A 26,910-nucleotide genomic window follows, 5' to 3' on the forward strand; every position below is an offset into this window, starting at 1 on the left:
CACATATAGCAGATAGCCAAACCAGTACTGAATCAGTTATCAGTAGAGGTAATGGAATATGAGAGTATATCGTCGATCTGAATAAGGGAGGTAGGAGATTAATCTCTACGACCGATATGAAATAGATCTCCCGCGAGGAAAACCATTGCATTCAATAGGCAATACTCCCTTTACATCCCTCTGACATTCACTGTACTCTGAGAGGAATCAGGCTTCAAAATGCTGAGAAGCGCATATCAACGTAGAAATCTAGCACAAACTTACTTCACCACCTCCATAGGAGGCAAAGTTTGTAAAAACTTAATTGTGGGTGTGGTGAGGAGTGTATTTATAGACATTTTGAGGTTTGGGAAACTTTGCCCCTCCTGGTAGGATTGTATATCCCATACGTCACTAGCTCATGGGCTCTCACCAATTACATGAAAGAAATGTTTTTAAGGGCAGATAAATAAGGGAGCCTGGAAGACTGTAAAAAAAAGTTTGGACATTTGTGGATCTAAATGGTGGAGTAAGCCTGGGCTATTCATAGGTATTGTCTCCCAATGAAGCAGTGAAGTAGGATGCCAGTTTGTATAAACAACTTGCTTTGTACACAAGGTCTTAACCTTTGATTAACTTAGTGTAATAGTGTAGTGATGAGGGTTCCCATGAAATAGGACTATTGTGTAATGGTGTTTGTAAGTGGAGACATATATAATAGCACTATGGATGAAAGTCTTGCTGAGCTGTTTGCATGTGCCCCCAAAGTATAATTAGAATAAGATAATGGTAGACATAAACTTTATGTGAAAAATCAATGTATTACCAATAGAGAACTGATAATGAAGATTATTAGGGTAGGTAATTTGCATAAAACAGTTGTGGTGATAAATCAGTGATCAGCAAACTTATGTTACATCATAATAATGTAACGTGTGATAATATATTTAGTAAACCTATTTCTTAAAGGGATAGTAAACACCAAAAATGTTGTTGTCTAAAAAGATAGACAATCCCTTTATTTACTAATCCCCAGTTTTGCATAACCACCAGCTCTGTTATAGAAATATATTTTTTACCTCTGTAATTACCTGGTATCTAAGCTTCTGCAGACTTCCTCCTTATCTCAGATCTTTTGACAGACTTGCATTTCAGGAAATTAGTGCTGACTCTTAAATAACTCCACATGCATGAGCACAATGTTATTTATATGAAACACATGAACTAACACCCTCTAGCTGTGAAAAACTGTCAAATGCATTCAGATAAGAGGCAGCCTTTCAGGGCTAAGAAATTAGCATATAAGCCTCCTAGGTTAAGCTTTCAACTAAGAATACTAAGAGAACAAAGCAAATTTGATGATAAACGCAAATTAGAAAGTTGTTTAAAATTGCATGCCCTATCTGAATCATGAAAGTTTAACTTGGACTTTACTATCCCTTTAAGAAAAGATAACAATAACTGTAAGGGCCTACTGATAAGATGATAAGAAAAAATGTTATATTGCCAGTTTCTGACCCTTAGGGGGAGATATGAAATTATTATTATGTCACATATCCCAAATAATTGGAAACAAATGTAAAATAAGAAAGGTATTTATGGGGGACTTCCGTTGGTCGGGCAATGGTGGAAGCTGCTTCTGAAAAGAGCTCCGTACATGTAGAACTCCTTTAGCCACAAAAAGGGGTTTCTCCCATCAAAAATACTTGCCCATCTGACTTTCCTTGGCAGATAAGCTACCCGGACCTGTGGATATCTGTAAAGTACACCGTGACAAGCTGGAGGCTTCACATCTTGTCTCCCCCATCAGAGGCATATTCCATAAGCTACGCCAGCTAATTGGACCACTTACTGGTCTTCAGTGACCCATTCCTGCCCCTTGGTTAGAGACTGAACCATCTGCTGACTGTCCTTGAATCGGGCTGAGTGTAACTAGATGCAACAGATTGCCTGATTTGGCAGGAACAGTAGACATTTTGGAAACAAACTGCGGGACTTTTCCTTATTTGACACAATCGACTGAAACTTTGGAGTTGCCTTTGCATACAGCGAACATACTTGGCTCACAATTTTAACAGCTAAAATGAACCCAATCGTTCAGGAATTATCAACACTACTGACAACTCTATTTGATGGACTGATCCATAGATTTGAAACACTACAGGAAGAGATAAAGAAGACGATGTTTAATAATATTACAGATACTGTCTTGGGGAAGATACCTACAGCCATGGAAAAACTACCAACACACTTGTCCCCAAATGATTTGTTAGCTCACAAACTCAAGAGATCTGGATGTTCCCTACAATGTTATGACGGTGCTAAGACTGATTCAGTATTGTTCCCTTCAGACAGGAATCCAGCTCATGTGCTGTGTACAGGAGGGTCTATATTGACAACCGCAACGGCTATTGGGCCTCATAAGCCAGCTGAATGGCTGCTCTTACAACAGGTTCCGGAAGGATTCTCGCAACAGGCTCAAGGAGGATCAACAGATGACACAGAGAAACCGCGTCTTGGCTGTAGGCTTTACAGTCTATCTGGCAATGGATCTGATATACAACCCCCTGGAAAAATCAGTCGGGTATTATGGCCAATGTCTTGCTTTTAGTTGGAAATCCAGGCGACATGAGGCTCGCTTATCTACCGGAGTCGGCTGAACTATAACACGCATATTTGGGCTATAGACTGCTAGTCACCATTTAGCTCCAAACAACATTTCTTCAGTCCTTTATTATTTTCAGTATTGGATGCCGGTATAGTTAGCTCTTAATCATTGTCCTGTTAGCTACCTGTTTCACTTTGATGTTTCATTGATTTTGTTTTAATCTCTTTGTGAAATCATAACTGAAAATAATCTGGTAGCAATGGACCTCTATTGTAATTCCCTCTGGTGCACGTTGGAATCGCATCACAGTAACTGCTTAGAGCCAAACCGGTATGACTACTGTAATATACTGTTGTTGTTTTGCTTTCATTTTATATTGGTTTAAACCCTGGCCCTGTTGGCCGCTTGTACTGTTTTATTTTGTTATATTATATTCTTTAAAAAAAACTTGAACTACACCATAATAGTAATAGTTCTCTGCAAATCACATAAATCTACATAGTACAGGAATCTCCAGACACTCCCATATCAGCTTATAACACCTGCTACACAAACAGCATAGGTTTATTCCCTTACGAGCTATAAACCTCAATGATATATTACTTGTCATAGGAGTATTGTAATGAGAAATATTACAAATAGCTTACACTGCCTGACTGCCAAATGGGCACTTAACACCTGCTTATTTGCCTATTTCTGAACTATAATTATTGTCATATATTCTCATGTTGAATGGATATCTCTTTACACCCGAAGTATCAATAGCTTCCATTCCTGATTCCCTTGTTATGGTCAATAATGAAACTTATAATGCAATCTGATCACTGCAAGAATATATCTTCCAGAGACGCTTACAATTTTGGAAATCTACAATTATTACTAGATGTAATCACATACTATTCACCGACCTCCCCCCACCCTAAGATAGAAATTACATACTCATTTTAGGGTGTCCAAGAACCTAGATCGCATCGATCAGTTTGCATGCGTGGATAATTATTTTATTAATTGTGTTTAGTGTTGTGTCTTGTTGTGTTTTGTTTTGTTGGATAAAATTGGAAAATGAGGACAATGTGCTAGTCAATAGGGGAATCCACATCACTGATACTGCAAAGGAACCTACGGTAAATACAAAGATTTCATGTATTATTATCACCGGTAACACCCAATAGTAAGGGTCTTCCCCTCTACCCTTTCCTCTACTACTGCTAATGCTTGAGCCTTCCTATGTAATATGACTTCATTATAAATTTCCCATAATATATTGCTGCAGGAATGTTCTCCTCGTTGTAATTTACCATATACACCCTTTTAATGCTTATTGCAATGTATGTAATCTAGGAAGATGTACTCATTGTATTGTCTTGTCTGTAATGCATTTTCCTCAATAAAAAGAATTATAAAAATAAAGGAAAGGTATTTCTATTATATTACATTAATAGCCCTGTGTTAGGATGCTATGTGTGAAGTAATATATTAGTGATAGGAAGATATATACTTAGTAGTACATGAGATGCTGCAGGTTTTAGAGTCATCTTATTGATAGCAGGTGATGTGTTTTTGCTGTCAACAAAAGTAATAGAACAGAGGGGTTAATGCATTCCCCTTTTGATTGACTCTTAAAGAGACATCTTAGTAGAAAATGACATGATCTAATTTGTTAGAATATGTGATTTTTACACTACTCACCATGGAGCTTTGTCTTTAACCTCTTCAAAAGGGTTAAACACATAGATAAAGTTCTGCTTGGCAGCTGCAAAGAACTGCTGGTCCTGAGGGGGAAACAGTAAGTGAGACAAATAGCAGTCACATGATCCTGTCAAGTGCCAGCTGTGTTTAGCTTGTGAGCTGAAATGCTTGTGTGAGTTCCACAGAGAGTGGTGCACTATTGGGTGCTCTGACAAAATGCTGACGGACATATGGCCGACTTGACAGAATGCCGAAGCATGTTCCTAGTTCGGCCGAGGGCAGATACGCTCCAGAGTGCTCTGTTCTAATCAGAGCCTCGGGCGCCACAACCGCCTCTGGGAACCTAAGCATGGGTCCCTGCTCGCACGTCTTGTAATTCTCTGTCTGGGAAATTATCTATCGAATCTATCTATCCATCTATCTATCTATCGAATCTATCTATCAAATCTATTTATCTATCTAATCTATCAAATCTATCTATATATCTATCTATCTTGGGGCCGGACTGTTATCCGATAGCCACTTGTCTGTCGGACTATTGTCCGTCGGCTAAATGTCCAGCCATGACACAATTGCTTCCTCTAATGAATTAGCACATTTAATTTTTGCACTATGTCCCTTAAACAACTCTCATTGTCTTCAGTGAGAGGAAACAGTGCTGCACATCTGCTATAATGTGAAAAACAATAAACAAACAAATGTTTTAATAATTTTAAGAGTTATCAGCCTGTCATCAAAATTGTCTGCTTTTGGCTTTGTTTTAGTATACCAAAACTTTATGTGATGCCATCTATATTATGAACAATTGCATTAACTTTCGGCATGTCTGGCTTTTGTTTGAGCATGTTCACAAACCACATTTCTTAATATTTGTGTGTCTGAGCAAAATCAATGTTTGTTGTGGTCTGTTTGAAAGTAGATTTTTTTTTTTTTTTTTTTTAAAAGGGACGGAAGATCATATTGACTGTCGTGCATATGCCTTTCTCAATGGAAACCCCCCTTATTTAACCGTAAAAAAAAAATATGTTGCAGTATAATCACGCATTTACTTACCCTTTTCAAATCTCAGGGTGGGAATGTTTATAGTGCTACACCACTAATAGCAATGCACAGTGCACAGATACACACCGTGATTACAGTGTACTCTTTTATAAAACCAGTGTGGGTGGCCCTGTTAACTTTTTAGTCGTCAGATATATTTAAACTTTAGAGCACTTATTTCATTTGCAAAATATATACTTGTATTTTATTTAAAAGACACTTATAAATATATGAGAGCATTAGAACAGAAGAATACCCCTTGGAGTATTATCTGCCTGCAGAATATCTTCTGTTTTGGTAAATAAGTTGGGGGGGGAGGGGGGGGGGGGCAAAAAGGAATTATTTTCTCTTTGTGCATTGTAATCAGTGATTATGAAACGTGAAGTCCCATTTTGCAAAAAAACTCACAGAAGAGGTGTTAAATTTGTACCTCCATTTAACCTGAAACAAAAAAATAACCTTTTGAAGCACGATGTGAGATTTGTATAATTAATTTTGAGTGCTAACATTTTATGTAGCTTTTTTTTTGTTCACTGACATTTATGATAGTTGGAAAGCAAATTAATATGTCAGGCTAGACAGAAATAACAACCGATAAGTAGTAATTTAGTGTAGCAACAAAGCAGTCAGCCTTTGTGACATTATGTATGATACTAATAAGGTTTTGTATAAGGTATTTGGTATTAAATACAAATGTACACACAGCAACAAAAGGTTTATTTTTGTCAGGATTAAAACGGATGAACTCCCACTGTTGCCTGTATATCAAGTGGCTTAGATAAGTTTTTGGACGTAAATGCAAGGTTCGATAAGCGATAAGCTGTTTTTAAAGTGGAATTATTTGTAATATTTAAAGGACCACTCAATGCAGTAGAATTACATAATTAACAAGTACATATTAAAAATACAATGCAATAACACTTACTCTGAATTTCAAATAAGCAATAGATTGTTTTCTAACAAATTTTTTTTTTTCTCCTATTTCCCGGCCCCCTGTATCATGTGACAGGCTTTAGCCAATAACAGACTATTATACATATACCCTGTAAGCTTGTGCACATGCTCTGTAGGATTTTATTCCCCATAAAGTCTGTATATAAAAAGATTGTGCAAAATTTGATAATGGAAGTAAATTGGAAAGTGTCTTCAAACTGCATTTTATATCTGAATCATAAAAGTTTATTTTGACTTGCGTGTCCCTTTAAGTGTTACCAATCTATTTTCATTATTTTTGTATGATGAAACCTTAAGATCACTATGTATAAATGATAAAGAAACAGAATATGCTTTACCACATACAATTTTGACTGATGATGTACAAATAATTTATGTTGTTATGTTTATTGTCAGGATACATCAGATACTTTTAAAATATGTGTTCTGTTTTTGTTGTTTTTATTCTCCAGCTAAAGCTACTGCAGAATATATGCTTGATAACTAGGAGAAACCATATGTTACTCTCACAAATTATAGAACAGGGCTGTCAGGGCCTGGTATAGATCAGATTTTACAGGACATAAAAGGGAAAATGGTATATACTGTTTTAATGCACTAGGACATTTATGTGCATACAAGGCAGCTTTAGCCTTTCTATCTTTAAAAAATAAAAAACTCACCTTTTACACCTCCCCAATCTAAGAATATAAATAGGCACTAAATAGTAAGTACACTCCAAGGTGATATAATCATACAAATATTTTTATTTATCATTATGGGGGGTACACCAAGCTAAACATTTACATGTAGAGATGATTTAGGGACATTAAACCCACATTTTTTATTTCCTGATTCAGATAGAGCGTGCAATTTTAAGCATCTTTCTAATTTACTCCTATTATCAATTTTTCTTCGCTCTCTTGTTATCTTTATAGCCGGCCCATGTTTGGTTCAGAACCTGGATTGTGATTGTTGATTGGTGGTTAAATGTAAATGTAAATTTTTAAATTGTGTTCTCTGTCTGAATCACAAAAGAAAAATTTTCGGTTTCATATCCCTTTAATGTTGAAAACATTAATAGAGGGAGCACATTTTTTTTCCACTCTGCAAATTACTTTGGATATTGGCATCACTGGGTCATTTTGTGACATTGGTTTTGTGTACATTTATGAGTAAAGTCACTTTAGATATTTTGATATTTGAATACCTCCTTCGTTTTCATAACTTATTTTTCATAGTGTATCAATCTTGATTTGAACGTGCCCCCCTGCCAGATCAAGATCCATTGCAAAGCTAGAATAAAGTTTGTGAGTTAGCAGTTACATTTTATATAAAGCATTTACTGCCCTTTATATCAGAACTTGTAAAATAATAAGTAGAATCAAATCTGTTTATAGCAGAATCATGATATAGAACTTTATTTTTCTTAGGCGTCAGATGATTGGAACATAAACAGTCCCTTAAGCATGCTGCAGTTTTAATAAGTGTGTCCTTTTAGATTATTTGCCCTATTCTGTGCATGATACAATGTATTTAATGTATGGTACTTATTGTTTATGTATAGATTTTTTAGAGGGCTTAAATCGGAATACTCTGTATCCTTAAAGGGTATTCAGTCCCCATAGGGAAACTCCAGGCAATTAGCTTATGTACATATATTTTGAGATCCAGTCTCGTTGCTTACCCGGTGTATGAGGGAACTATCCATGGGCTTTTCTGGACCGCCGCCACTTCAACAGATTGGCCACCTCCTCCTTGAGTCCTCCACCAGGCAGCCATCCTCTAATTTCAATGTGTTCTAAACTTGTTTTGATATTAATAAACTATTGAGAGATAATACATTATTTAAATATTTTAAAGATGGAGGAAACAAAGAATTTGGAGCAGAAAGAGATCAGCCTAGCACCACCAAGTTTACAAGCCCTACTTTTCAAGGGAATTGTGATCACTTCTTGAATGCTTGTTTGAGTAAGGTTATGTTGGTGGTTTGGATGGTTGCTTTCTTCCTTCGTTCAAAGAAAAATCATCATCCTTCTACCCCATACAGAGCAGAGCCACCATTTTAATGACATTCCAGAAAATGATTGAACATGCTTTAATGCAACTGTTTGACAACTCATTAGAGAAAAGGAGTAACTTATCTTGAAATGAAAGGGTAACCCTTCAGGATTTACAGAATAATAGTAACTTGGTCATTTGAGCTGCCGATAAGGGGGGCTCTGTTGTTGTTATGAACCGTGAACAGTTTAGAACGGAAACTTTAATGCAGCTAAGTGATAAAGATCAATATCAATTATTTTATGCCAACCCTACAAATAGATTTCAGAAGGAGCTGAGGCACCTTTTGGATGCAGGCGAGAAAAAGTTTTTTTGGATAAAAAAAAATTGTGATTATGTTGATGTCAAAAACCATACTGTACCAGTGTTTAGCCGCCTTCCAAAGGTACATAAATCTGTCATCTAACAGTAAGTGGAATAGGGTCCCTTTTCAGAACATCTGTCCCAGTGGCTGGATGTGATTTTACAGCCATTGGTGGAAGGTTTGTCTAGCTTTCTTGTGGATACTAAACATCTATTAAATGTAATACAGGATATAGAGGGGTCTAGGGAATATAGTTGGTTAACAATAGACGTTTGAGTACTTTATTCCTTAATCCCCCTTGAAGCTATTTTTTAAAAAGATCTTTGAAATATGAGAATGGATTTTGTGAATTTGTTATTAGAGTTACTCTCTTTTTACTTTAAGTTTGAGGGTCAATTCTATCTCCAGAGATGTGGAACAGCAATTGGGTCAAAGTTTGCCCCCTCTTACCCCAACCTATTCTTGGGTTGGTGGGAACTCTCCCACATCTATGGTAAGGCAAATCCCTATAGGTCTCGGATTATAGTTTATAAAAGTTTTATAGACGATTTGATCTTTGTGTAAAAAGGAAATGAAAATCTGGTTAAAGAATTTGTGAACAGACTCAATACAAATGACCTAGGTATTTCCTTTACTTATGAATTTAACTTGACAGAAATAAATTATTTGGATTTTACATTAAAAGGGTTTATAAGTGATGGTAAAGGTTAAGTGAAATCTGAAATTTACAGAAAGCCTATATCTGGCAATACTTTATTGCATGCTAGAAGCAACCATCCAAGAAGAGTCTTTAAAGCTATTGCCAAAGGACAGTTTATACACCTACGCATAAATTGTACAGATTTGACATAATATGATATTCAGGCGGAATCATTGGCAAATTGATTAAAGACTCTAGGCTTTCCAACTGGCCTTATCGAAGAAACAAAAAGTGTAGTAGCTTCTAAAAAGTGTAAGGATCTATTAAAGTAAAGTAGAACAAGAAAAAAAGGGTCAGTCAGTGGACAAAAGGATCACTTTCCTTACTACCTATAGTAACCAATATAACCAGATATGTGATATAGTCAAGAGACACCTTCATTTATTGTCAGCAGATAATGACTTTAGAGAGCTAGTCAAAGAAGGGTGCTGCTTTTCATACAGAAAAGGAAAAACAGGTGGTAATTTTATTTCCCCCACACGTTTGAATACACATAACCAAGAACAGAGTGTCATAATTTGACATGTAAAGCTTCTGAATTGGTCACGGTTATTTTTGAACATTTAAAAGTAGAGGAGAATGAGGGTGATCCTGAGAGGATGCTGGCCAAGTGTGAAATGTTCTGGATCTTTAAACTAGGAACCAGAGTGCCCATGACTTAAATTCTGAATATGATTTGATACATTTTTGGGAATGAAAAGCAATGTAGCAGGTATCATAACATGAAAGTGTACCCACCTAAGATAAGTAACTAAATAAATATATATTTGGGATAACAAAAATAATATATTGAATCAGCAAAAATGCTATGAGTTTGAGGGTTATGCACAAAAGTGAGTAGGTTATAGGTAGGAAGTGATAAACATTTAAACAGACCCTAGAAAAAAAATGAATGGAAATAAGATGAATCATATTCTGAGAGGGTCATTAAGAAGAAAATATTGATAATTCATATTAGTAGTTATTTAATTAAATTATTCAGTATGAGTGGGACCCCTATAAATTATACAATTGAATATATGGTTAATCCTTAAGGGCTTGAAAGAATGAGGGATACATTTATTCTACATTATATCCACCTTAAGAGGAAATAAAATGTTACACCCATTATTGTGAGGTCATTTGGCTTTTAACCAATCAACAATTGTTAAGTGCTTTAAAAATGTAAGCAGTGTCAATCGAAAGTATGCAGCTATGAGTATGGCACACTCCGAAACATGTTAGCTAACTTTGCATGACACTGCACAAGATGGATTGTATGTGTGGAAATTGTTTAATCTTGTGAAATAAACGATAATAGTTTTATATACTGCACTACATCGCTGTGGATTTTCTTTTTTTGGATTGAGTTCCTACCATCTTTTAAATACTGAGAGCTTGGGTCCCACATCCAAGTATTCAAGTCTATCCATGTCCCCCAGGAATGGACTGTCTTTTTGGCAGGATCAGAATGATATACTACAGAGTTTGCTGTGAAATGCAGAGTGAGCTAAAATACTGCATCCTGAGGGGCACTGACCTGTCATAAAGGAAAGGATTTTTTTTTAATTGTATGTTTATTGTAAGTTGAGTACATATATCAGTTTTATTTTGAATTCTTTTTGTATGCACATTACTCTGGGTTCTCCCACCTCACTACACCTCACTGATGAGTCCCAGAGAAGCCAAATCATACATCTTGGGTTTGGCACATTCTCTTGTTCAGAGAATTGCCTGATATTTCAGGTCTTGTCAGGATCAGACTGATATATTAAAGGATATTTCTTGTCTGCAAAAAGCATGATGAGCTAAAATAGGCTGCCTCCTGAACAAGCAATGATTTGTTCCAGCTCATGTTCATTCTCAGTTGATTGTGTCTTTTTTTTTTTTTTTTCTTCCAGAAAATATCATCACACCGACTGATATCCAGATTTGTCAATCAGTGTTGCTGGTTTATTTGTAAACCTCCTTAATATTTAAGTTTCTAAATTCATTGTACACATTTTAAATGTTCTTTCTTAAAACACTGCATTTTATTTTCGGGCATTGTGTGTTCTAGTTTAATGAAAATGTTTATTATAATCATAAAACTCTGCTCAGTTTGCATTGCTATAAAATCATTTTGTATTTTTTTTATACAGTATATATATATATATATATATAAGTATTCCAAATAGATGCACTCCATATAACAATGTTCATCAGTGCCACGGTGCTGTATTATCAATCCAAATAGTTTAGCAAAAATAAGCACTCATTGGTCTTTGCAGTAAAACTTCACATTTAATATATCAAGATTAAAAATAGAGCATAACACTTTGAGACCACATTTGTCCCTTTGTCAAATGCAGATACAATCAAACAATCTTACCTACTAAAACCCAATACACACCCACCTTATATACCCAACAGTGCATAATTAACAAAATCCCCTTTAGCTGAACTAAGCTCAAACGTTGTTTGCGTTCCACAGGAGCACATTGGGTTCCAGTGACGTCACGCATGTGTCCGTCGTTTCCTTATTATATATCAGTAATCACACGCTGCTTCTGACAGCTGTCAGAATTAACCAACGAAACAGAGAACGCATGCACGGCAGAACCATAGAGTAGTGCCGTGCATGAACAAAATCTCTTGGGGCATTGATATATATAGTAATCAGCGGGGAATGTAAGTAAAAAAGGCAATCAAAATTAAAAACATTAGAGGACCTATACTATGTATCAAATGTTTATATACACTCATATCATGGATACTAAATACATTGAAATTGAAACAATGTTACTTCATGACTAGTCAGAGGCATGGTAGAAAACTTATATAGAAACTAAGGTGCCGTATAAGACCAGAAGTTGAACACAGAACACTTATTATGCCAACTCGTGGCCAGTTTACCGTCCATCAGGTCACATTGACATAGACACATATAGATCCAATCGATTTATTGTGGACACTCCATATTCACATATCATTTTGTATTTATTTACCAGTGTGTCGAGTTTCCCAACCCAATCCTGTGTTTTATCATCAGTTAATATATGATAATTTTGTTAAATTTCTTTGATCAATGTCTAGGGACATCCTGTTTTTTAACCTATTCACCTCCTCAATCACCAATAACATAAGATCGTATGAACACTAATTTAACTGATGATAAAACACAGGTTTGGGTTGGGAAACTCAACACACTGGTGAATAAATACAAAAGTGATCTTATTGCCTTTAAAAATAAGAAACTAACTACTGTTGACACATATTATAGAGAAAAACACATTTATAAGTGGTTATATGGAAAAGAAGACACTAATACCACACGTAAACGTAGAACTTTACGCTCCAAAAATCTTTTGGACTCTATAGATAGTAGTGGAGGCGATACATCTGAGGATGAAAATAACACTAGTACAAACACTGCACCCAGAACACAGACTAATGAACCAACATCAGCTTCTTCTTTTTCTGGTGTAGCCACCAGGGCAACTTCCAAACCCCCTTTAGGAAAAGACAGAAAGAGACAGACTAGGAGGGGGGACTATAAACAAAAAACTACAATACAAGAACAAGAAATAAACATTGTCTTTAACTTGAGCAGTAGGACATTAACTGAATCCGAACTTAAACTCTTAAACCGTGGATTATCTTTTGTTCCTACCCCAAAATTCAACTCGTTTGATAAAATCGTTGATCTCCAAAAACTTCAGCTGCAGCTAAAGCTTAAAGACTTTTTTGGTGATAAGGAACAAAGTATTCCCACTAGGTTTAAGACTCCTTCTTCATTTGATCCCCCCAATACCAATCCCTCCATTAAAAGCTTTACTAACATGATGTCTCTAGACTGTACCACCGGTGAAATTAAATCTTTTTCAAATTTGACTAAAAATGAACTACAATCTCTTGAAGATTTAAAAGGTGACAATGCCATCATCATACGTCCGACAGACAAGGGTGGTGGCATTGTCATTTTGAATTACAGTGACTACAGAATGGAGGCTATCAGACAGTTAAGTGATAATGGAGTATACATAAAATTGAGGGGAGCCCCACAAATGTATTTAAAACTAGAATTGACCGATCCCTGAGGTCTGCATTTGAAGCAGGACATATCAATGAAACAGAATTACAATTTTGACTACCCCTTATCCAAAAATACCGTTTTTTTAATTTATTACCCAAGGTTCATAAAACCCTAATAAATCCCCCAGGGAGACCAATTGTCTCTGTCCGAGACTCCATTTGCTCCAACATAGCATTGTTTGTGGATTTTTTCTTACAACCAAGTGTGTACTTTTGCTTATTTAAAAGATTCTGCAACTCTAATTAAAACCTTAAAAAGAGCAGATTGGTTACAGCCCAATTATATACTTGTCACTATGGATGTGGCGAGTCTTTACACTTGTATACCCCACATTAGTGGCATTCAGGCAGTGAGAACTATGTTATCTAAATCTGAAGTATACACAGGTCCCCCTATAGATTATTTTGGAATTTATGGATTATTGTTTAAATCACAATTATTTCAGATTCGAATCCGACGTCTATTTGCAGACCTCAGGGACCGCTATGGGCTCTAATATGGCCCCGGCATAAGCCAATTTATTTATGGCGTGGTACGAAGAGTTTATTATGGAACCACACTTGAATCATAATGTGATACATTATACCCGCTATATCGATGATGTCTTCCTGGTATGGAGTGGCACAAGATTAGATCTAGACAATAGGGTAGATCATCTGAATAAAATTGACCAGCCCATTAAGTTTAAGATGGAATATTCTACTGATGAAATACATTTTCTTGACCTCAATATATTTATGGTGAAATCTCATTTGACATGTCGCTTTGGGACATCTCTTTTTTCGAAACCAACAGATAGGAATTCCATTCTAGAATCCCATAGAAAGAGAGGGGTGATATCCTCTCAACTCACTCGGGTAGTCAGAAATCATACTGAGGTGACATTGATGTTAGATCAGATGGACAATATGGAAGAAAAATTTACCTCCCAAGGATATGATCAAGGAGTGAGGACTAAGGTTCTTGCCAGATCCCAGGAAGAATTATTGAGTGATAGCAACATTGTACCTACTAAGGCCAATAGGTTGAATTTTATCACAACTTTTGACATGACACATACTAAGATTAACTCAGCACAAATGGAAACGTTGGGAGTTGATACAGAATGATAAGGGCCTTCCATTCCAAATAATGCAACCACCTAGGATGGCATATCGCCATGCAAGTAATCCAAGAGATCCTTTGGTTGAGACAGACCCTGTACGTGTTATCAAAAGCCCTGTTGTCTTAAACCCACTAAGTTGGGATGCTTCAGATGTGGTGATTGCACTACGTTCCACAGCACCAAAATCCACATTCTAACAAGAGGTACAAAATCGACCACAGATTGAAATGCACAAGCTCTTACGTCATTTATATACTCATTTGCCCGTGTGCATAGGTTTATGTTGGTAAAACAACGACCATTTTCCGTGAACACATGGCTAATCATAGATTTGCCATACGGGAAGCAATCGATAAAGGGGACTCAAAACAACCTGTAGCCTGCCACTTCGCAAAGTATAAACACAATCTATCAAGCCTTAAGACGATGCTGATCGACCATATACCACCCCTTCGAAGGGGGGGGGGGTGAAATAGAGCACAAAAATTGCTACGTCTAGAATCAAGGTGGATATATACATTGGATACAGTGGCCCCTAAGGGATTGAATACTATATTAGATTTTACTCCATTTTTTGGTAAATAATGGAGTATGTCTCTTGGCCTGTGGATTTCCATCATCCTGCTCTCTTCATTATAAACTACACAGTCGAAAAGTTTGTGCATTGATATGTGAATATGGAATGTCCACAATAAATCTATTGGATCTAGATGTGTCTATGTCAATGTGACCTGATGGACGATAAACTGGCCACGAGTTGGCATAATAAGTGTCCTGTGTTCAACTTCTGGTCTTATACGGCACCTCAGTTTCTATATAAGTTTTATACCATGCCTCTGACTAGTCATGAAGTAACATTGTTTCAATTTCAATGTATTTAGTTTCCATGATATGAGTGTATATATACATTTGATACATAGTATAGGTTCTCTAATGTTTTTAATTTTGATTGCCTTTTTTACTTACATTCCCCGCGGATTACTATATATATCGATGCCCCAAGAGATTTTGTTCATGCATGGCACTACTGTATGGTTCTGCCCTGCATGCCTTCTCTGTTTCGTTGGTTAATTCTGACAGCTGTCAGAAGCAGCGTGTGATTATTGATATGTAATAAGGAAACGACGGACACATGCGTGTGGCGTCACTGGAACGCAATGTGCTCCTGTGGAACGCAAACAACGTTTGAGCTTAGTTCAGCTGAAGGGGATATCGTTAATTATGCACTGTTGGGTATATAAGGTGGGTGTGTATTGGGTTTTAGTAGGTAAGATTGTTTGATTGTATCTGCATTTGAAAAAGGGACCAATGTGGTCTCGAAATGTTATGCTCTATTTTTAATCTTGATATATTAAATGTGAAGTTTTACTGCAAAAACCAATAAGTGCTTATTTTTGCTAAACTATATATATATATATATATATATATATATATATATACACACACACACATATATAATGTGTGTGTTTATGTATATATATATATGTGTGTGTGTGTGTATTATATATATATATATATATATATATATATATATATATATCTCACATACAACACACACTATTTAGGTATGTAAACAATCTGCTTTATAAATGGAACTAAACTGGCAATCTGCTATATATGTTTGTCAACACAATTAAGCAGTCTCTAAGGAAAAAATAAAAGGCTATAATAGGGCAATAATTAAATTAATTTTGTCCTAATCTCTCCGCTGCACTGTGCGTTAGTATTCTGGCAGCTGCAGGGTGATAACACAAAGGTGAAACAGCTCTGTCCCAGAGAGAGCTTTCTTTCCAGCTCACAGGGCAGTTGAGCAGTTAAAAACATCAGTCACTTGCTATCTTTGTGACACTGATTAATTGTTCCGATCAAGCTCTGCTCTTGCTCAGTTCAGTTGCAAGGATATTACTGCACAAAAGCAGATTGAAGGGTTAGTTTCTGCCTCACAGCCAGCACATTATAAATTGATTAGGTTTTTGAGTTTTTTCTAATACTGTACTGTGTTGTCTTTCAATCTAAAGTATTACAGTAGCATTCACCCATTTCTAGCTTAAATTGACATTCTAGATCAAAAATAAAATGTTGTGTTTAGTTTGAGAATTGTATTTGTAAAAATATTCTCTATTAACACTATGGAGCCGATTTATCAATGTCTGTCCGACATGATATGCTGTAGCGTATCATGTCCGACAGACATCGCTGAATGCCGACAGCATACGCTGTTGGCATTTAACATTGCACAAGCAGTTCTGGTAAACTGCTTGTGCAATGCCGCCCCCTGCAGATTCGCAGATATTCGGTCCCTTGCAGGGGGTGTCAATCAACCCAATCGTATAGGATCGGGCGGATTGATGTCCCCAGCCTCAGAGGCAGCGGACCAATTAAAGGGACATTATACACTCATTTTTTCTTTGCATAAATGTTTTGTAGATAATCTATTTATATAGCCCATAAAGTTTTTTTTTTTAAATTAATGTATAGTTTTGCTTATTTTTAAATAACATTGCTCTGATTTTCAGACTCCTAACCAAGCCCCAAAGTTTTATGTGAATACGCTCGACTACCTACTCCAGCTTGCTCCTGTTTGTGTAATGGGTCTTTTCATATGCAAAAGAAGGGGGAGGGGGGGGAGTGTCTTATTTGCCACTTGCAGTGGGCTTTCCAGCTACCTTTTCAACAGAGCCAAACTGACAGCTTCTAAGTAAGTTTTTAAACAGTTTTATACTGGATTTTTATTTTAGTATCTGTGCATATTATTCTTTATAGTAGTGTCTATTACATGCAGTTATATGAAAATGAGTGTATACTGTCCCTTTAAGGAGCATAACTGCTTTTTCCGGTGATCCTGAAAGCTTGCGCGGAAACAGGGGCATCAGGGGCCAATGGGCCCCTATGTTTAAAGCACTACTGAGTGATTTAAAAAGTATGCAGCCTGTGATTGGAGGGTATGGACATATGCTTCTTCTAATTGGCTCAGCAGTGATGTCCTTATCTGGACATGGTTTTGACTATGGGGTCAATTTATCAGTCTAGGAACAGGACATCACCTTATTTTGTTTGTTTTGATATACTTTTCCAGAACTCTTTCATATTTATGAAAAACATCATTTGTGTGTTGAGAATGCTACACTTTCATTTTCATCAATTTAAAATTATCTTCATGTGCACCATTAAAATTTAAAAAAAAAATTGGATTTATTAATTTGCAAATAATACCAAAATGAAGCCCTATCCCATTCACTGAAACTAGATCTGTGAACTCCATTGGAAGATAAAAAGTAGTTTATATTTTTTAGTGTAGTGAGGAGGCAAACACGTTACAACAGTAGTCTAGTACCAGTTATGGAGTAGTGTTAACCTATTCAAACCACAGAATCACTTCATTATTTTGAAGACTTATGAAGCAGCAAGACGCTCTAAAAAGCCAGAGTGCAACTTGTGAGAAAACAAGACATTCGTGTGTTGTTTTAAGCTGAAATGAAATGTTCAGGTGTCATTTGGTACTTTGTAGGTATCCTACATATGCTAACATTCATATCGGTCCTTCTGTAAATAAGACTCTCTCTTTTTTCCTTCAAATAAATACATCTTTATTACAATTGTTGTCTAGGTGTCATACCGCCTAACAAGTACAGTCTGTTCTCAGAAATTCATCTTATTCCTGGATTAATAAATTGACCCTTATGTGTTTTAACCACTTTATGAGGGTTAAAGGGACAGTCAAGTCCAAAAACAACTTTCATGATTTAAATAGGGAATGTAATTTAAAACAACTTTCCAATTTATTTTATCACCAATTTTGCTTTGTTCTCTTGCTATTCTTAGTTGAAAGCTAATTCTAGGAGGTTCATGTGATAATTTCTTAGACCTTGAAGACTGCCTCTAATCTGAATGCATTTTGACCACTAGAGGGCATTAGTTCATGTGTTTCATATAGATAACATTGAGCTCATGCACGTGAAGTTACCCTGGAGTGAGCACTGACTGGCTAAAATGCAAGTCTGTCAAAAGAACTGAAATAAGGGGGCAGTTTGCAGAGGCTTAGATACAAGGTAATCACAGAGGTAAAAAGTGTATTTCTATAACAGTGTTGGATATGCAAAACTGGGGAATGGGTAATAAAGGGATTATCTATCTTTTTAAACAACAAAAATTCTGGTGTTGACTGTCCCTTTAAATAGATGGTGAAAAGTAGAATTTTTTTAAAAATAAAATGTACTAATGGTATAGAGCATTTTATTGTTACTCACACTGACCGTTTAACATTTTTATAGCTTGATGAGAATTAGTATGAAAAGTTTTTCATACATTTGGGTTTTTACATTATAAAAACATCATAAAACATCAGTAACTTGTAGAAACAACATAACTTTTCAATACATAAATATTTAGTGCTCTATGTGTATGGATTATTGTACAGTTTCCTGATTTTCTCCACAATTGTATTTCAATTATGAAGTTTAGTTAATATTTTGAAACTGTAGTTGATTAAATGGAACCTTGTTAAAAGGTATATTGAGATGACTTATTGTTATTTTTATTATATATTTTTATAGCAGCTAAAAATTCTGTAGTTCTGGGTACAAAAGTAGGGGTATAAAATGAGTAAGATTTGTGGTAAGATACAAATACGGTACATAGCAGATTAAAGCAAACAAGTTTGTACAGCATAAGGGGGCTTCTCCGAAGAGCTTACAATCTACAGGTTGATGGTTGCGGAGAGATGAGGTTTGGAACCACGTTTGTGTCGTTATAAACACATAAAAATAAAATTTTGGGAAATTAGTTCATTTCCAATAAAGACATTACTTAAATCAGTTCCCACTCAATACCCCAGTGAATATTCTATTGTCCAAGTATTGGTAATAAAATATGCAAGTCCTATTTCTTATTTTAAACTAAAAAATATTTACCATACTCACTGATTATTTAACTCACCTCTAACAGAACTATGATGTTACCCACCTGGTCAGTGTATCAGGGATGTATTTATGGATTTACATTTGATGGTGCAACTAAATGATTATTGACATGTGTACAGATATCCCTCCTGATCATATCTTCCCTTTGTGGTTATCAACAGTATTTCTCAACCTCAGTCCTCAATGAACCCTAGCAAGTAAAATGTTTTTGTATTTCCTTTCTTGAGTGGTTTACTAGCTACGTCACTGTGCTCAGGTAGAGAAATCCTTTAAATGTGGCGTGTTATGGCTACTTAAAGGGAGATATTACCCATATACTAAATCACATGAAAGTTATGCTGCATATCTGTAAGAAGCTGATTAGAAAATAATATATGAATATCTCTATGTAAATAGGAAGAATTTACCTTCAAATTTCTTCAGTTCATCAGAGCAGTTCTGTTATCAGCATGGTGGAAAAAAAAACAAGAAAAAAAAAACAGCCAATCGGCATCAGTGCTGAATTTACATTTTGCTTTTCTGTGATCTTGTGAGATAATCTCTTGATATTTCTGTCATAATAAGCATTTGGCTAAAAGGGTGATTTCTGTCTCTGCTGCAGTTAGGTGTACTGTACCTTTAAGTAGGCCTAGAAGATCAATTAGGCCTTATTTGGAGTAGTCTATATTAGCTCTTTGTTAGTAGCATGTGGTTGCTTGTGTATTGAGTTACTACCTCTTACCCTAGCAGTTTACTATTTGGATATTCTGGTTTGACTTCTGCTTCCCGACTACGCTTCTGTTTAACCCTTTGTGTGGACTGACTTGGTTTATGACTTTAGCTTGTTTGTGGACACTGCATTTGTTTAATGTTTTTGTGCTGCTTTTCCCTGTAAGGCCTTGACCCGGACTGTCTGACTTAGATTACCTTATCCTTGAATTCCTGTGCTATCGGAAGATCTGCATTAAGTAACTTATGCAATTTTATATTTGTCTGGATAGCGAGACTAAACTTTTACAAAGCTATGTCTTTCTTTAAAATTTGAATCTATAAACTTAGTTACTCTCTAGTACTTGTTGTTTGTTTTGTAGAAGCTGATTAAAGTACTAGAGAGATTTCAGCTACTACGTTTAGTTTCATTTCTCTCTTACCCCTGGCCTCTGTTGAAACACTGTGCTCACGTTCGGTACATCAGTCAGGGGTTGTGATGAGCTGAGACTCTCAGCTATTGACTCCAGCTTGTTACATTTGAAACAGCACTTCATCTGACACTGAGAAAACGCATGCTCAGACAGGAAAGGTGTTTGCTGTTTGTTACAATTTCCTTATACTGATGGGGCAAATAATGTGACCATGCCTGCACATGCCAGATGCATGCATGCACTCTTTCCTTTAAGGATTGGTATTCAGGAACACTTGTATAATGGAATAATTGCTAATAGAAATAAAGGCACACATAATAAAATACAAAAACAGCAAGTTTGATTGTCACATAGCAATTGCATTTACAAAATTCCAATTAAAGTGACAGTCTACACCAGATATTTTATTGCTTAAAAAGATAGATATATTACCAATTCCCCAGTTTTGCATAACCAACACAGTTATATTAATACACTTTTTCACTCTGTGATTACCTTGTATCTAAGTCTCTGCTGACTGCCCCCTTATCTCAGTTATTTTGACAAACTTTCATTTTAGCCAATCAGTGCTGACTTTTAGGTAACTCCACGGGCATGAGCACAATGTTATCTATATGACACACATTAATTAACGCCCGCTAGTTTTGAAAAACTGTCAAAATGCATTCAGATTAGAGGTGGCCTTCAAGGGCTAATAAATTGGCATATGAGCCTACCTAGGTTTAGCTTTCAACTAAGAATACCAAGATAACAAAGGAAAATTTGATGATAAAAGTAAATTGGAAAATTGTTTAAAATAACATGCCCTAGCTGAATCATAAACGTTTATTTTTGACTAGACTGTTCCTTTAAAATGCATGCTCCACCCAATACACAAAGGAATTACTACCTTCAAAATGCATGCTCATCAAAACTCAACACCGTAGTCTTCCTCTTGTGGAGTGAGACTATGGCCTAGATTCATTAAAAACTGTTTGTGAAACATATATCTTGCGGAAAACCTTACCGCAACTTTATTGCACAATTCAAAAAGATTTGTAGCTTTCCCTTGTCACAGCCGTAATTGTGAGTTAAAGGGACAGTAACGTCATAATTAGACATTCATGATTTAGACAGAGCATACAGTTTTAAACAACTTACCAATTTACTTATTATTTAATTTGCTTCCTTCTCTTGTTATCCTCTGCTGAAAGGTTTATCTAGGTAAGCTTATGAGCAGCAAATAACATAGATTCTAGCTGCTGATTGGTGGCTGCATATATATACTGATTGTCATTAGCTCACCCATGTGTTCAGTTAGAAACCAGTAGTGCATTGTTGCTCCTTCAACAAATGATACCAAGAGAATTAAACAAATTTGATAATGAAAGTAAACTGGAAAGTTGTTTAAAATTGTATGTTCTACCTAAATCATGAAAGAAACATTTTGAATGTGATGTCCCTTTAAGCTCCATTATAATGAAAGGAGCCTCATCTGACTCGAAACGAATCACTTCTCCGCGCATAGTGATGGATACAGTTATCACTAAAATGCCTCAAAACCTTACAGAATAACAAAAAAGTTATCATATAAAACTATTCACATTTGAAAAAAAGAGAAATAAAAATGGAAATGATATAAACTTGTCAGCTTTGAAATAAAAAGACATGTTACAGGAGGCATAGGAGCACCCAATTTGCAGTACTATAGATTGGCTGCTTTTTTAACTAGAATAGTTGATTGGTGCAAACACAGCAGCACGAAAGAGTGGGTTATGCTTGAGCGCACTCTTTCTAACGACTCCCATCTGGGAGGCCACTGCTGGCTTCCTGCCGATATCAGACGTCTGCCCCTCAATGCTCCCATAACTGTGAAGGAAACATTCAAACTGTGGGATAAACACATCAAAAGATCTCCCCACTTTTCTAGCACATACTCTCCGTTACCACCACTAGTAGGAAATACCCTGTTCCCACTTCACTCTCTTTTACATATAACAGACAATCCCACCATGATAGAAATGGTCCCGATACACACGCTACATCACAATGGCAAACCGAAACCACACAATGAAATTGTTACCTTACTCGGACCCCCGATTCAATAGTTGGTTTACGTTCTTGCAATTAACGCATTACCTGCGGACGCATTCCTATAAAAAATCTCTAACCAGCCCTTTGACAACCTTTGAAAACATGTGTATACACACGTTCCCCAATAAAAGTATTCTATCGCTTATACATCAACAGATCCTTTCATCCTACGCTTTTACTCTACCATCTTAGGTTAAAAAGTGGGAATTGAAATAGGTGAATCCTGCACGAACAAAGAATGGCTGCAAATCTTTGCCAGCATGAGCAAGTTCTCGTTTTCTATCTCAATGCTAGAGATGAACCTGAAGCTTCTAAGCAGATGGTACTACACACCACACAGTTTACACCAGTTATTCCCTGGCACATCTGCCGAGTGCTGGAGAGGCTGTTCAGATTTAGGTACCCCCACTCATATATGGTGGTCCTGCCCCATAGCTGAAAATTTCTGGAAGCTAATCACCATTGAAATCACACATGTTCTAGATATTCCTCTCCCCTTCACAATATGGACCTTCCTCTTTAACTCTCTCCCAAAAATCAAATGCAAACTTAGATCCACACTACTAACATTTATTATCAATACTGCCAAGAGACTAATTCCCTTAAATTGGAAGAAAACAGAACTCCCAAATATCTCTGTTTGGAACAACCTGTTATCTCACACACTTAATTTAGAAAAATACCACTATACTCATACAAAACACACAGAGGACTATTATTCAATATGCTTCATATGGGAAGAGTACCTACAAGCCCGATTACGCACTAACTGTTCCTTTGTTTCAGTACTTTAGAGCACCCATTTACCTATATCATGATATTTCCCTGTTGTAACACCCCACGGAATAGATTGTCTCGCATTAGTATACACCTATTATTCACCCCTATATACACTCTGGTACACATATGTGTATAAAAAGAAATCAACTGTACTTATTTGAAGCAAACCTGTGACTGATGCATGTTTAGTTAATTTTCTGCAAGATGCTACATGTAGTTATACTAAAATTCACTTGTTTTTTGTTTATAGTTGATTGTAAACCAGTTACAGATGTTGATCTAATTTAAAGAGAGCTGCCAGACATAGATAGACATTTTGCACTGAGTGGGACCCTGTCTCGCTTGTACAAGACATATTGAGTCTTTGCAACGCTCCACTAGTTGCCAATGTGATATAAAAATTTTATCTTTGTTAAATCTCAGGCGCTCATTTCTGTATATGCAAATTGTATATTGACCAGCTAACTGTTCACTAAATGTTTCAATAAAGCTCTTTTGAAAAAAAAAAAAAAAAAAAATGTTACTTCATAGGGGCTATAGACTCTATGAATCCCTAATGCTGGGCTGAGGTGTATCGGGAAAACCATGACCACGCCTCTAAAATGCCCCAGAACTCCAACTGCTAGCCACTAGAGAAACTTTTTGTTCTATCCAGCAAGGTTATTTTAACCTAACAAAACTGATATGCGAATATTTTCCAGTTAAAAATATTTGCATGCACTGTTTTGAAAATGTTTTTCCTAAGTGTTACGGTTGCATGTATTTATTTTGTTTGCATTGCTGGCTGTTCTTGCTCAGTGTGTGAGATATTGTGTATCGGTTACCTCGTGCAACTATAGATATTAATAGCAGGAGCATCCACCAATGAAACGCTGGAAATAGGTGATGTGATGCTTAATGAATTTCAAACATAATCTCCCCTTTAAGAAGATGCACCTCAAAAACCTCACTAGCATCTGAATCTAGGTCAATATACAGTTTAAGGTTTGTTCAAATATAGGATTTTCTTTGTGACACTGACTTGTCTCTGCTGTATTGATAATGGCTGAGAGAGAATTAAGGAAGGTTGGAAACATCAGGATAAAATGTAAACATACTTATGTATAATATATCTGTGACAATCTTATGTTCTTGACCATAATCAAATTGTTCCTTGTGTTTTCAGGTGACATCTTGAAAGGCAATATTACAGTACGGAAGAATAGAAAGGATCCACGTTCCCTCATCATTACCCTTTCATTAAACAATGTAACTCAGATTTATATGATTCAATAAATTACCCAGCACATCATTTTAAAAAATACACAAAATTATGTCTAGTTGTAAAAGCTGATTAAAAATACTCAAACATTTTTTTTTACTGATGAATAAAGGCATAAACTACAAACTGATTCAATTGTATTATTTGTGTTTGATTTTTTTTCCCTCAACATTTTTCTTTTCTTTCATTACTCCTGGGAATTTTACTATTGGCCACTAGGAGGAGGCAAAGATCCCAAAATTCCCAGCTTTCTTGAAACTAGTCTTGCCTTTGCAGGAGGAAGGTGAAGAATGGAGGTGCTCCAGGTTTTGTGAGGAGGGTGCTCAGACTGATTTGAGGCGCAGTTTTCCCCTCGGAGAGTTTGAACAGAGGGATGTCTTTGGAGTATGGGTAGTGGCACAAGAACACCCTATGGGAGTTAGTCACAGGCCTGCCACAGGTGTTGCAGAAACCAGTCCCTAGCCTTCTCCGGTTGGTTCAACGTTATACTCTGTATATTTAGATCCTCTGCTGTTATGCGTACAGGACTGGATTGGCTATCTACTGGAAGTTGCTTCTGCTGCTTAATGTAAGTCCAGTAGTTTTTTAGTCAGATTATTTGCGCACCAGTTTTTTTTTTTTTATTTGCAATCTTTCTGGTTAGCTTTCTTCAGCTTATGCACATGTTGGCTTGTGTGCACATCAGATTTTTTCAAGCTTTTATTCCTTACACTCGTCATGCAGTCACCTGTAGGTGCGCTATTTGATGTTTTTCTTCTGTTATTTTTAGCGCGCTTCTGATGTTCAGCCTGTCAACGGGTAAGTGGTTTGCTTAAGCCTCTGGTGAAGGGGGTAAGATTTAATTACTTCCAAGAGCTGCTTAATTTGGGTGTAGGGTTGCTTTATTTACCCTACCTATTACTACTATGATTAAATAATTCTGTAATTTGATTTCTTTCATGTAATTGGCAAGAGTCCATGAGCTAGTGACGTATGGGATATACATTCCTACCAGGAGGGGCAAAGTTTCCCAAACCTCAAAATGCCCATAAATACACCCCCCACCACACACACAATTCAGTTTTACAAACTTTGCCTCCTATGGAGGTGGTGAAGTAAGTTTGTGCTAGATTTATGCGTTGATATGCGCTTCGCAGCATGCTGAAGCCCGGTTCCTCTCAGAGTGCAGTGAATGACAGAGGGATGTGAAGGGAGTATCACCTATTGAATGCAATGGTCATCCTAACGGGGATCTATTTCATAAGTTCTCTGTTTTCGGTCGTAGAGATTCATCTCCTACCTCCCTTTTCAGATTGACGATATACTCTTATATACCATTACCTCTGCTGATTCTCGTTTCAGTACTGGTTTGGCTATCTACTTTATGTAGATGAGTGTCTTTTGGTAAGTATGTTTTCCTTTATTTAGAAACTCTCAGCTATGGTTTGGCACTTTAAATGTAAAATTCTAAATATAATGTTTGTACTTATATTTGCCATGATTCAGGTTTATCAGTATATTTCCATTTTGCAAACTGTCAGTTTCATTTGGGAAATGCAAAAAAAAAAAAAAATCTTACCTGGAATTTTCAAATTGACTTTCTTTCTAAATTGCGGGCTGTTAGGCTCGCGGGTGCGAAATGCTATAATTTATTGCATCATTCTTGGCACAAGACTTTTTTTGGAGCGAGAATTATGTTTGTTGACGTATTTTCGTCATTTCCGGAGTCTTAGTTGGCGCCGAGAATTTTCACATAGTTGCGTCATCTATGACGCTTGTGTTTGTTGTAGACGTTCTTGGCGCCAAAAAATATTTTGTCAGTTGTGGGCGTCATACTTGGCGCCAGATTTCTGACATTATTTAAGTCTTTATTTCATTCTGCTTCTGGTTTTCAGAGGCTTATTTTGTTTGCATTTTTTTTCCCATTCCTGAAACTGTCATTTAAGGAAATTGATATTTTGCTTTGTATGTTGTTTTTTCTCTTACATTTGCAAGATATCTCAAAAACTGTTCCTGTATCAGAAAACACTGTTGGATTCCTGTTGACTGATATCAGTCCTACCAATGCTAAGTTCATTTATTTTAATGTTATGAATTTGTATCTTTAGCTATGGTTTGTAATAAGTTATCATGATAAGCTTTTATATGCAGAGTCCATCAGTATTAATGCATTATCTATTGCTATTCTTTTAACATCTAAGGTACAAGATATACCTAGGAATTTATAAGAATATTTTTCTGATTCTATTCTAAAGGCTTTGTCTGCCATTCCGCCTTCTAATAAAATGTAAAGGTCTTTTTTA

The 26,910-nt window shown here is 36.2% G+C and overlaps 1 protein-coding gene across 1 annotated transcript in view; it reads left to right on the forward strand.

The window, feature by feature from the left end:
* Positions 1–24,754, forward strand: part of PRMT3 (protein arginine methyltransferase 3) — a 606,280-nt gene extending 581,526 nt beyond the window's left edge. The window contains exon 16 of the mRNA XM_053720370.1: positions 24,533–24,754. Within this exon, the coding sequence (XP_053576345.1) occupies positions 24,533–24,642 (110 nt within the window). The 3' untranslated portion in view covers positions 24,643–24,754. The remainder of the gene's footprint in view (positions 1–24,532) is intronic.
* Positions 24,755–26,910: the final 2,156 nt, after the last annotated feature.

The sequence above is a fragment of the Bombina bombina genome, chromosome 7 (genome assembly GCF_027579735.1).
Source record: "Bombina bombina isolate aBomBom1 chromosome 7, aBomBom1.pri, whole genome shotgun sequence".
Taxonomy (NCBI): domain Eukaryota; kingdom Metazoa; phylum Chordata; class Amphibia; order Anura; family Bombinatoridae; genus Bombina; species Bombina bombina.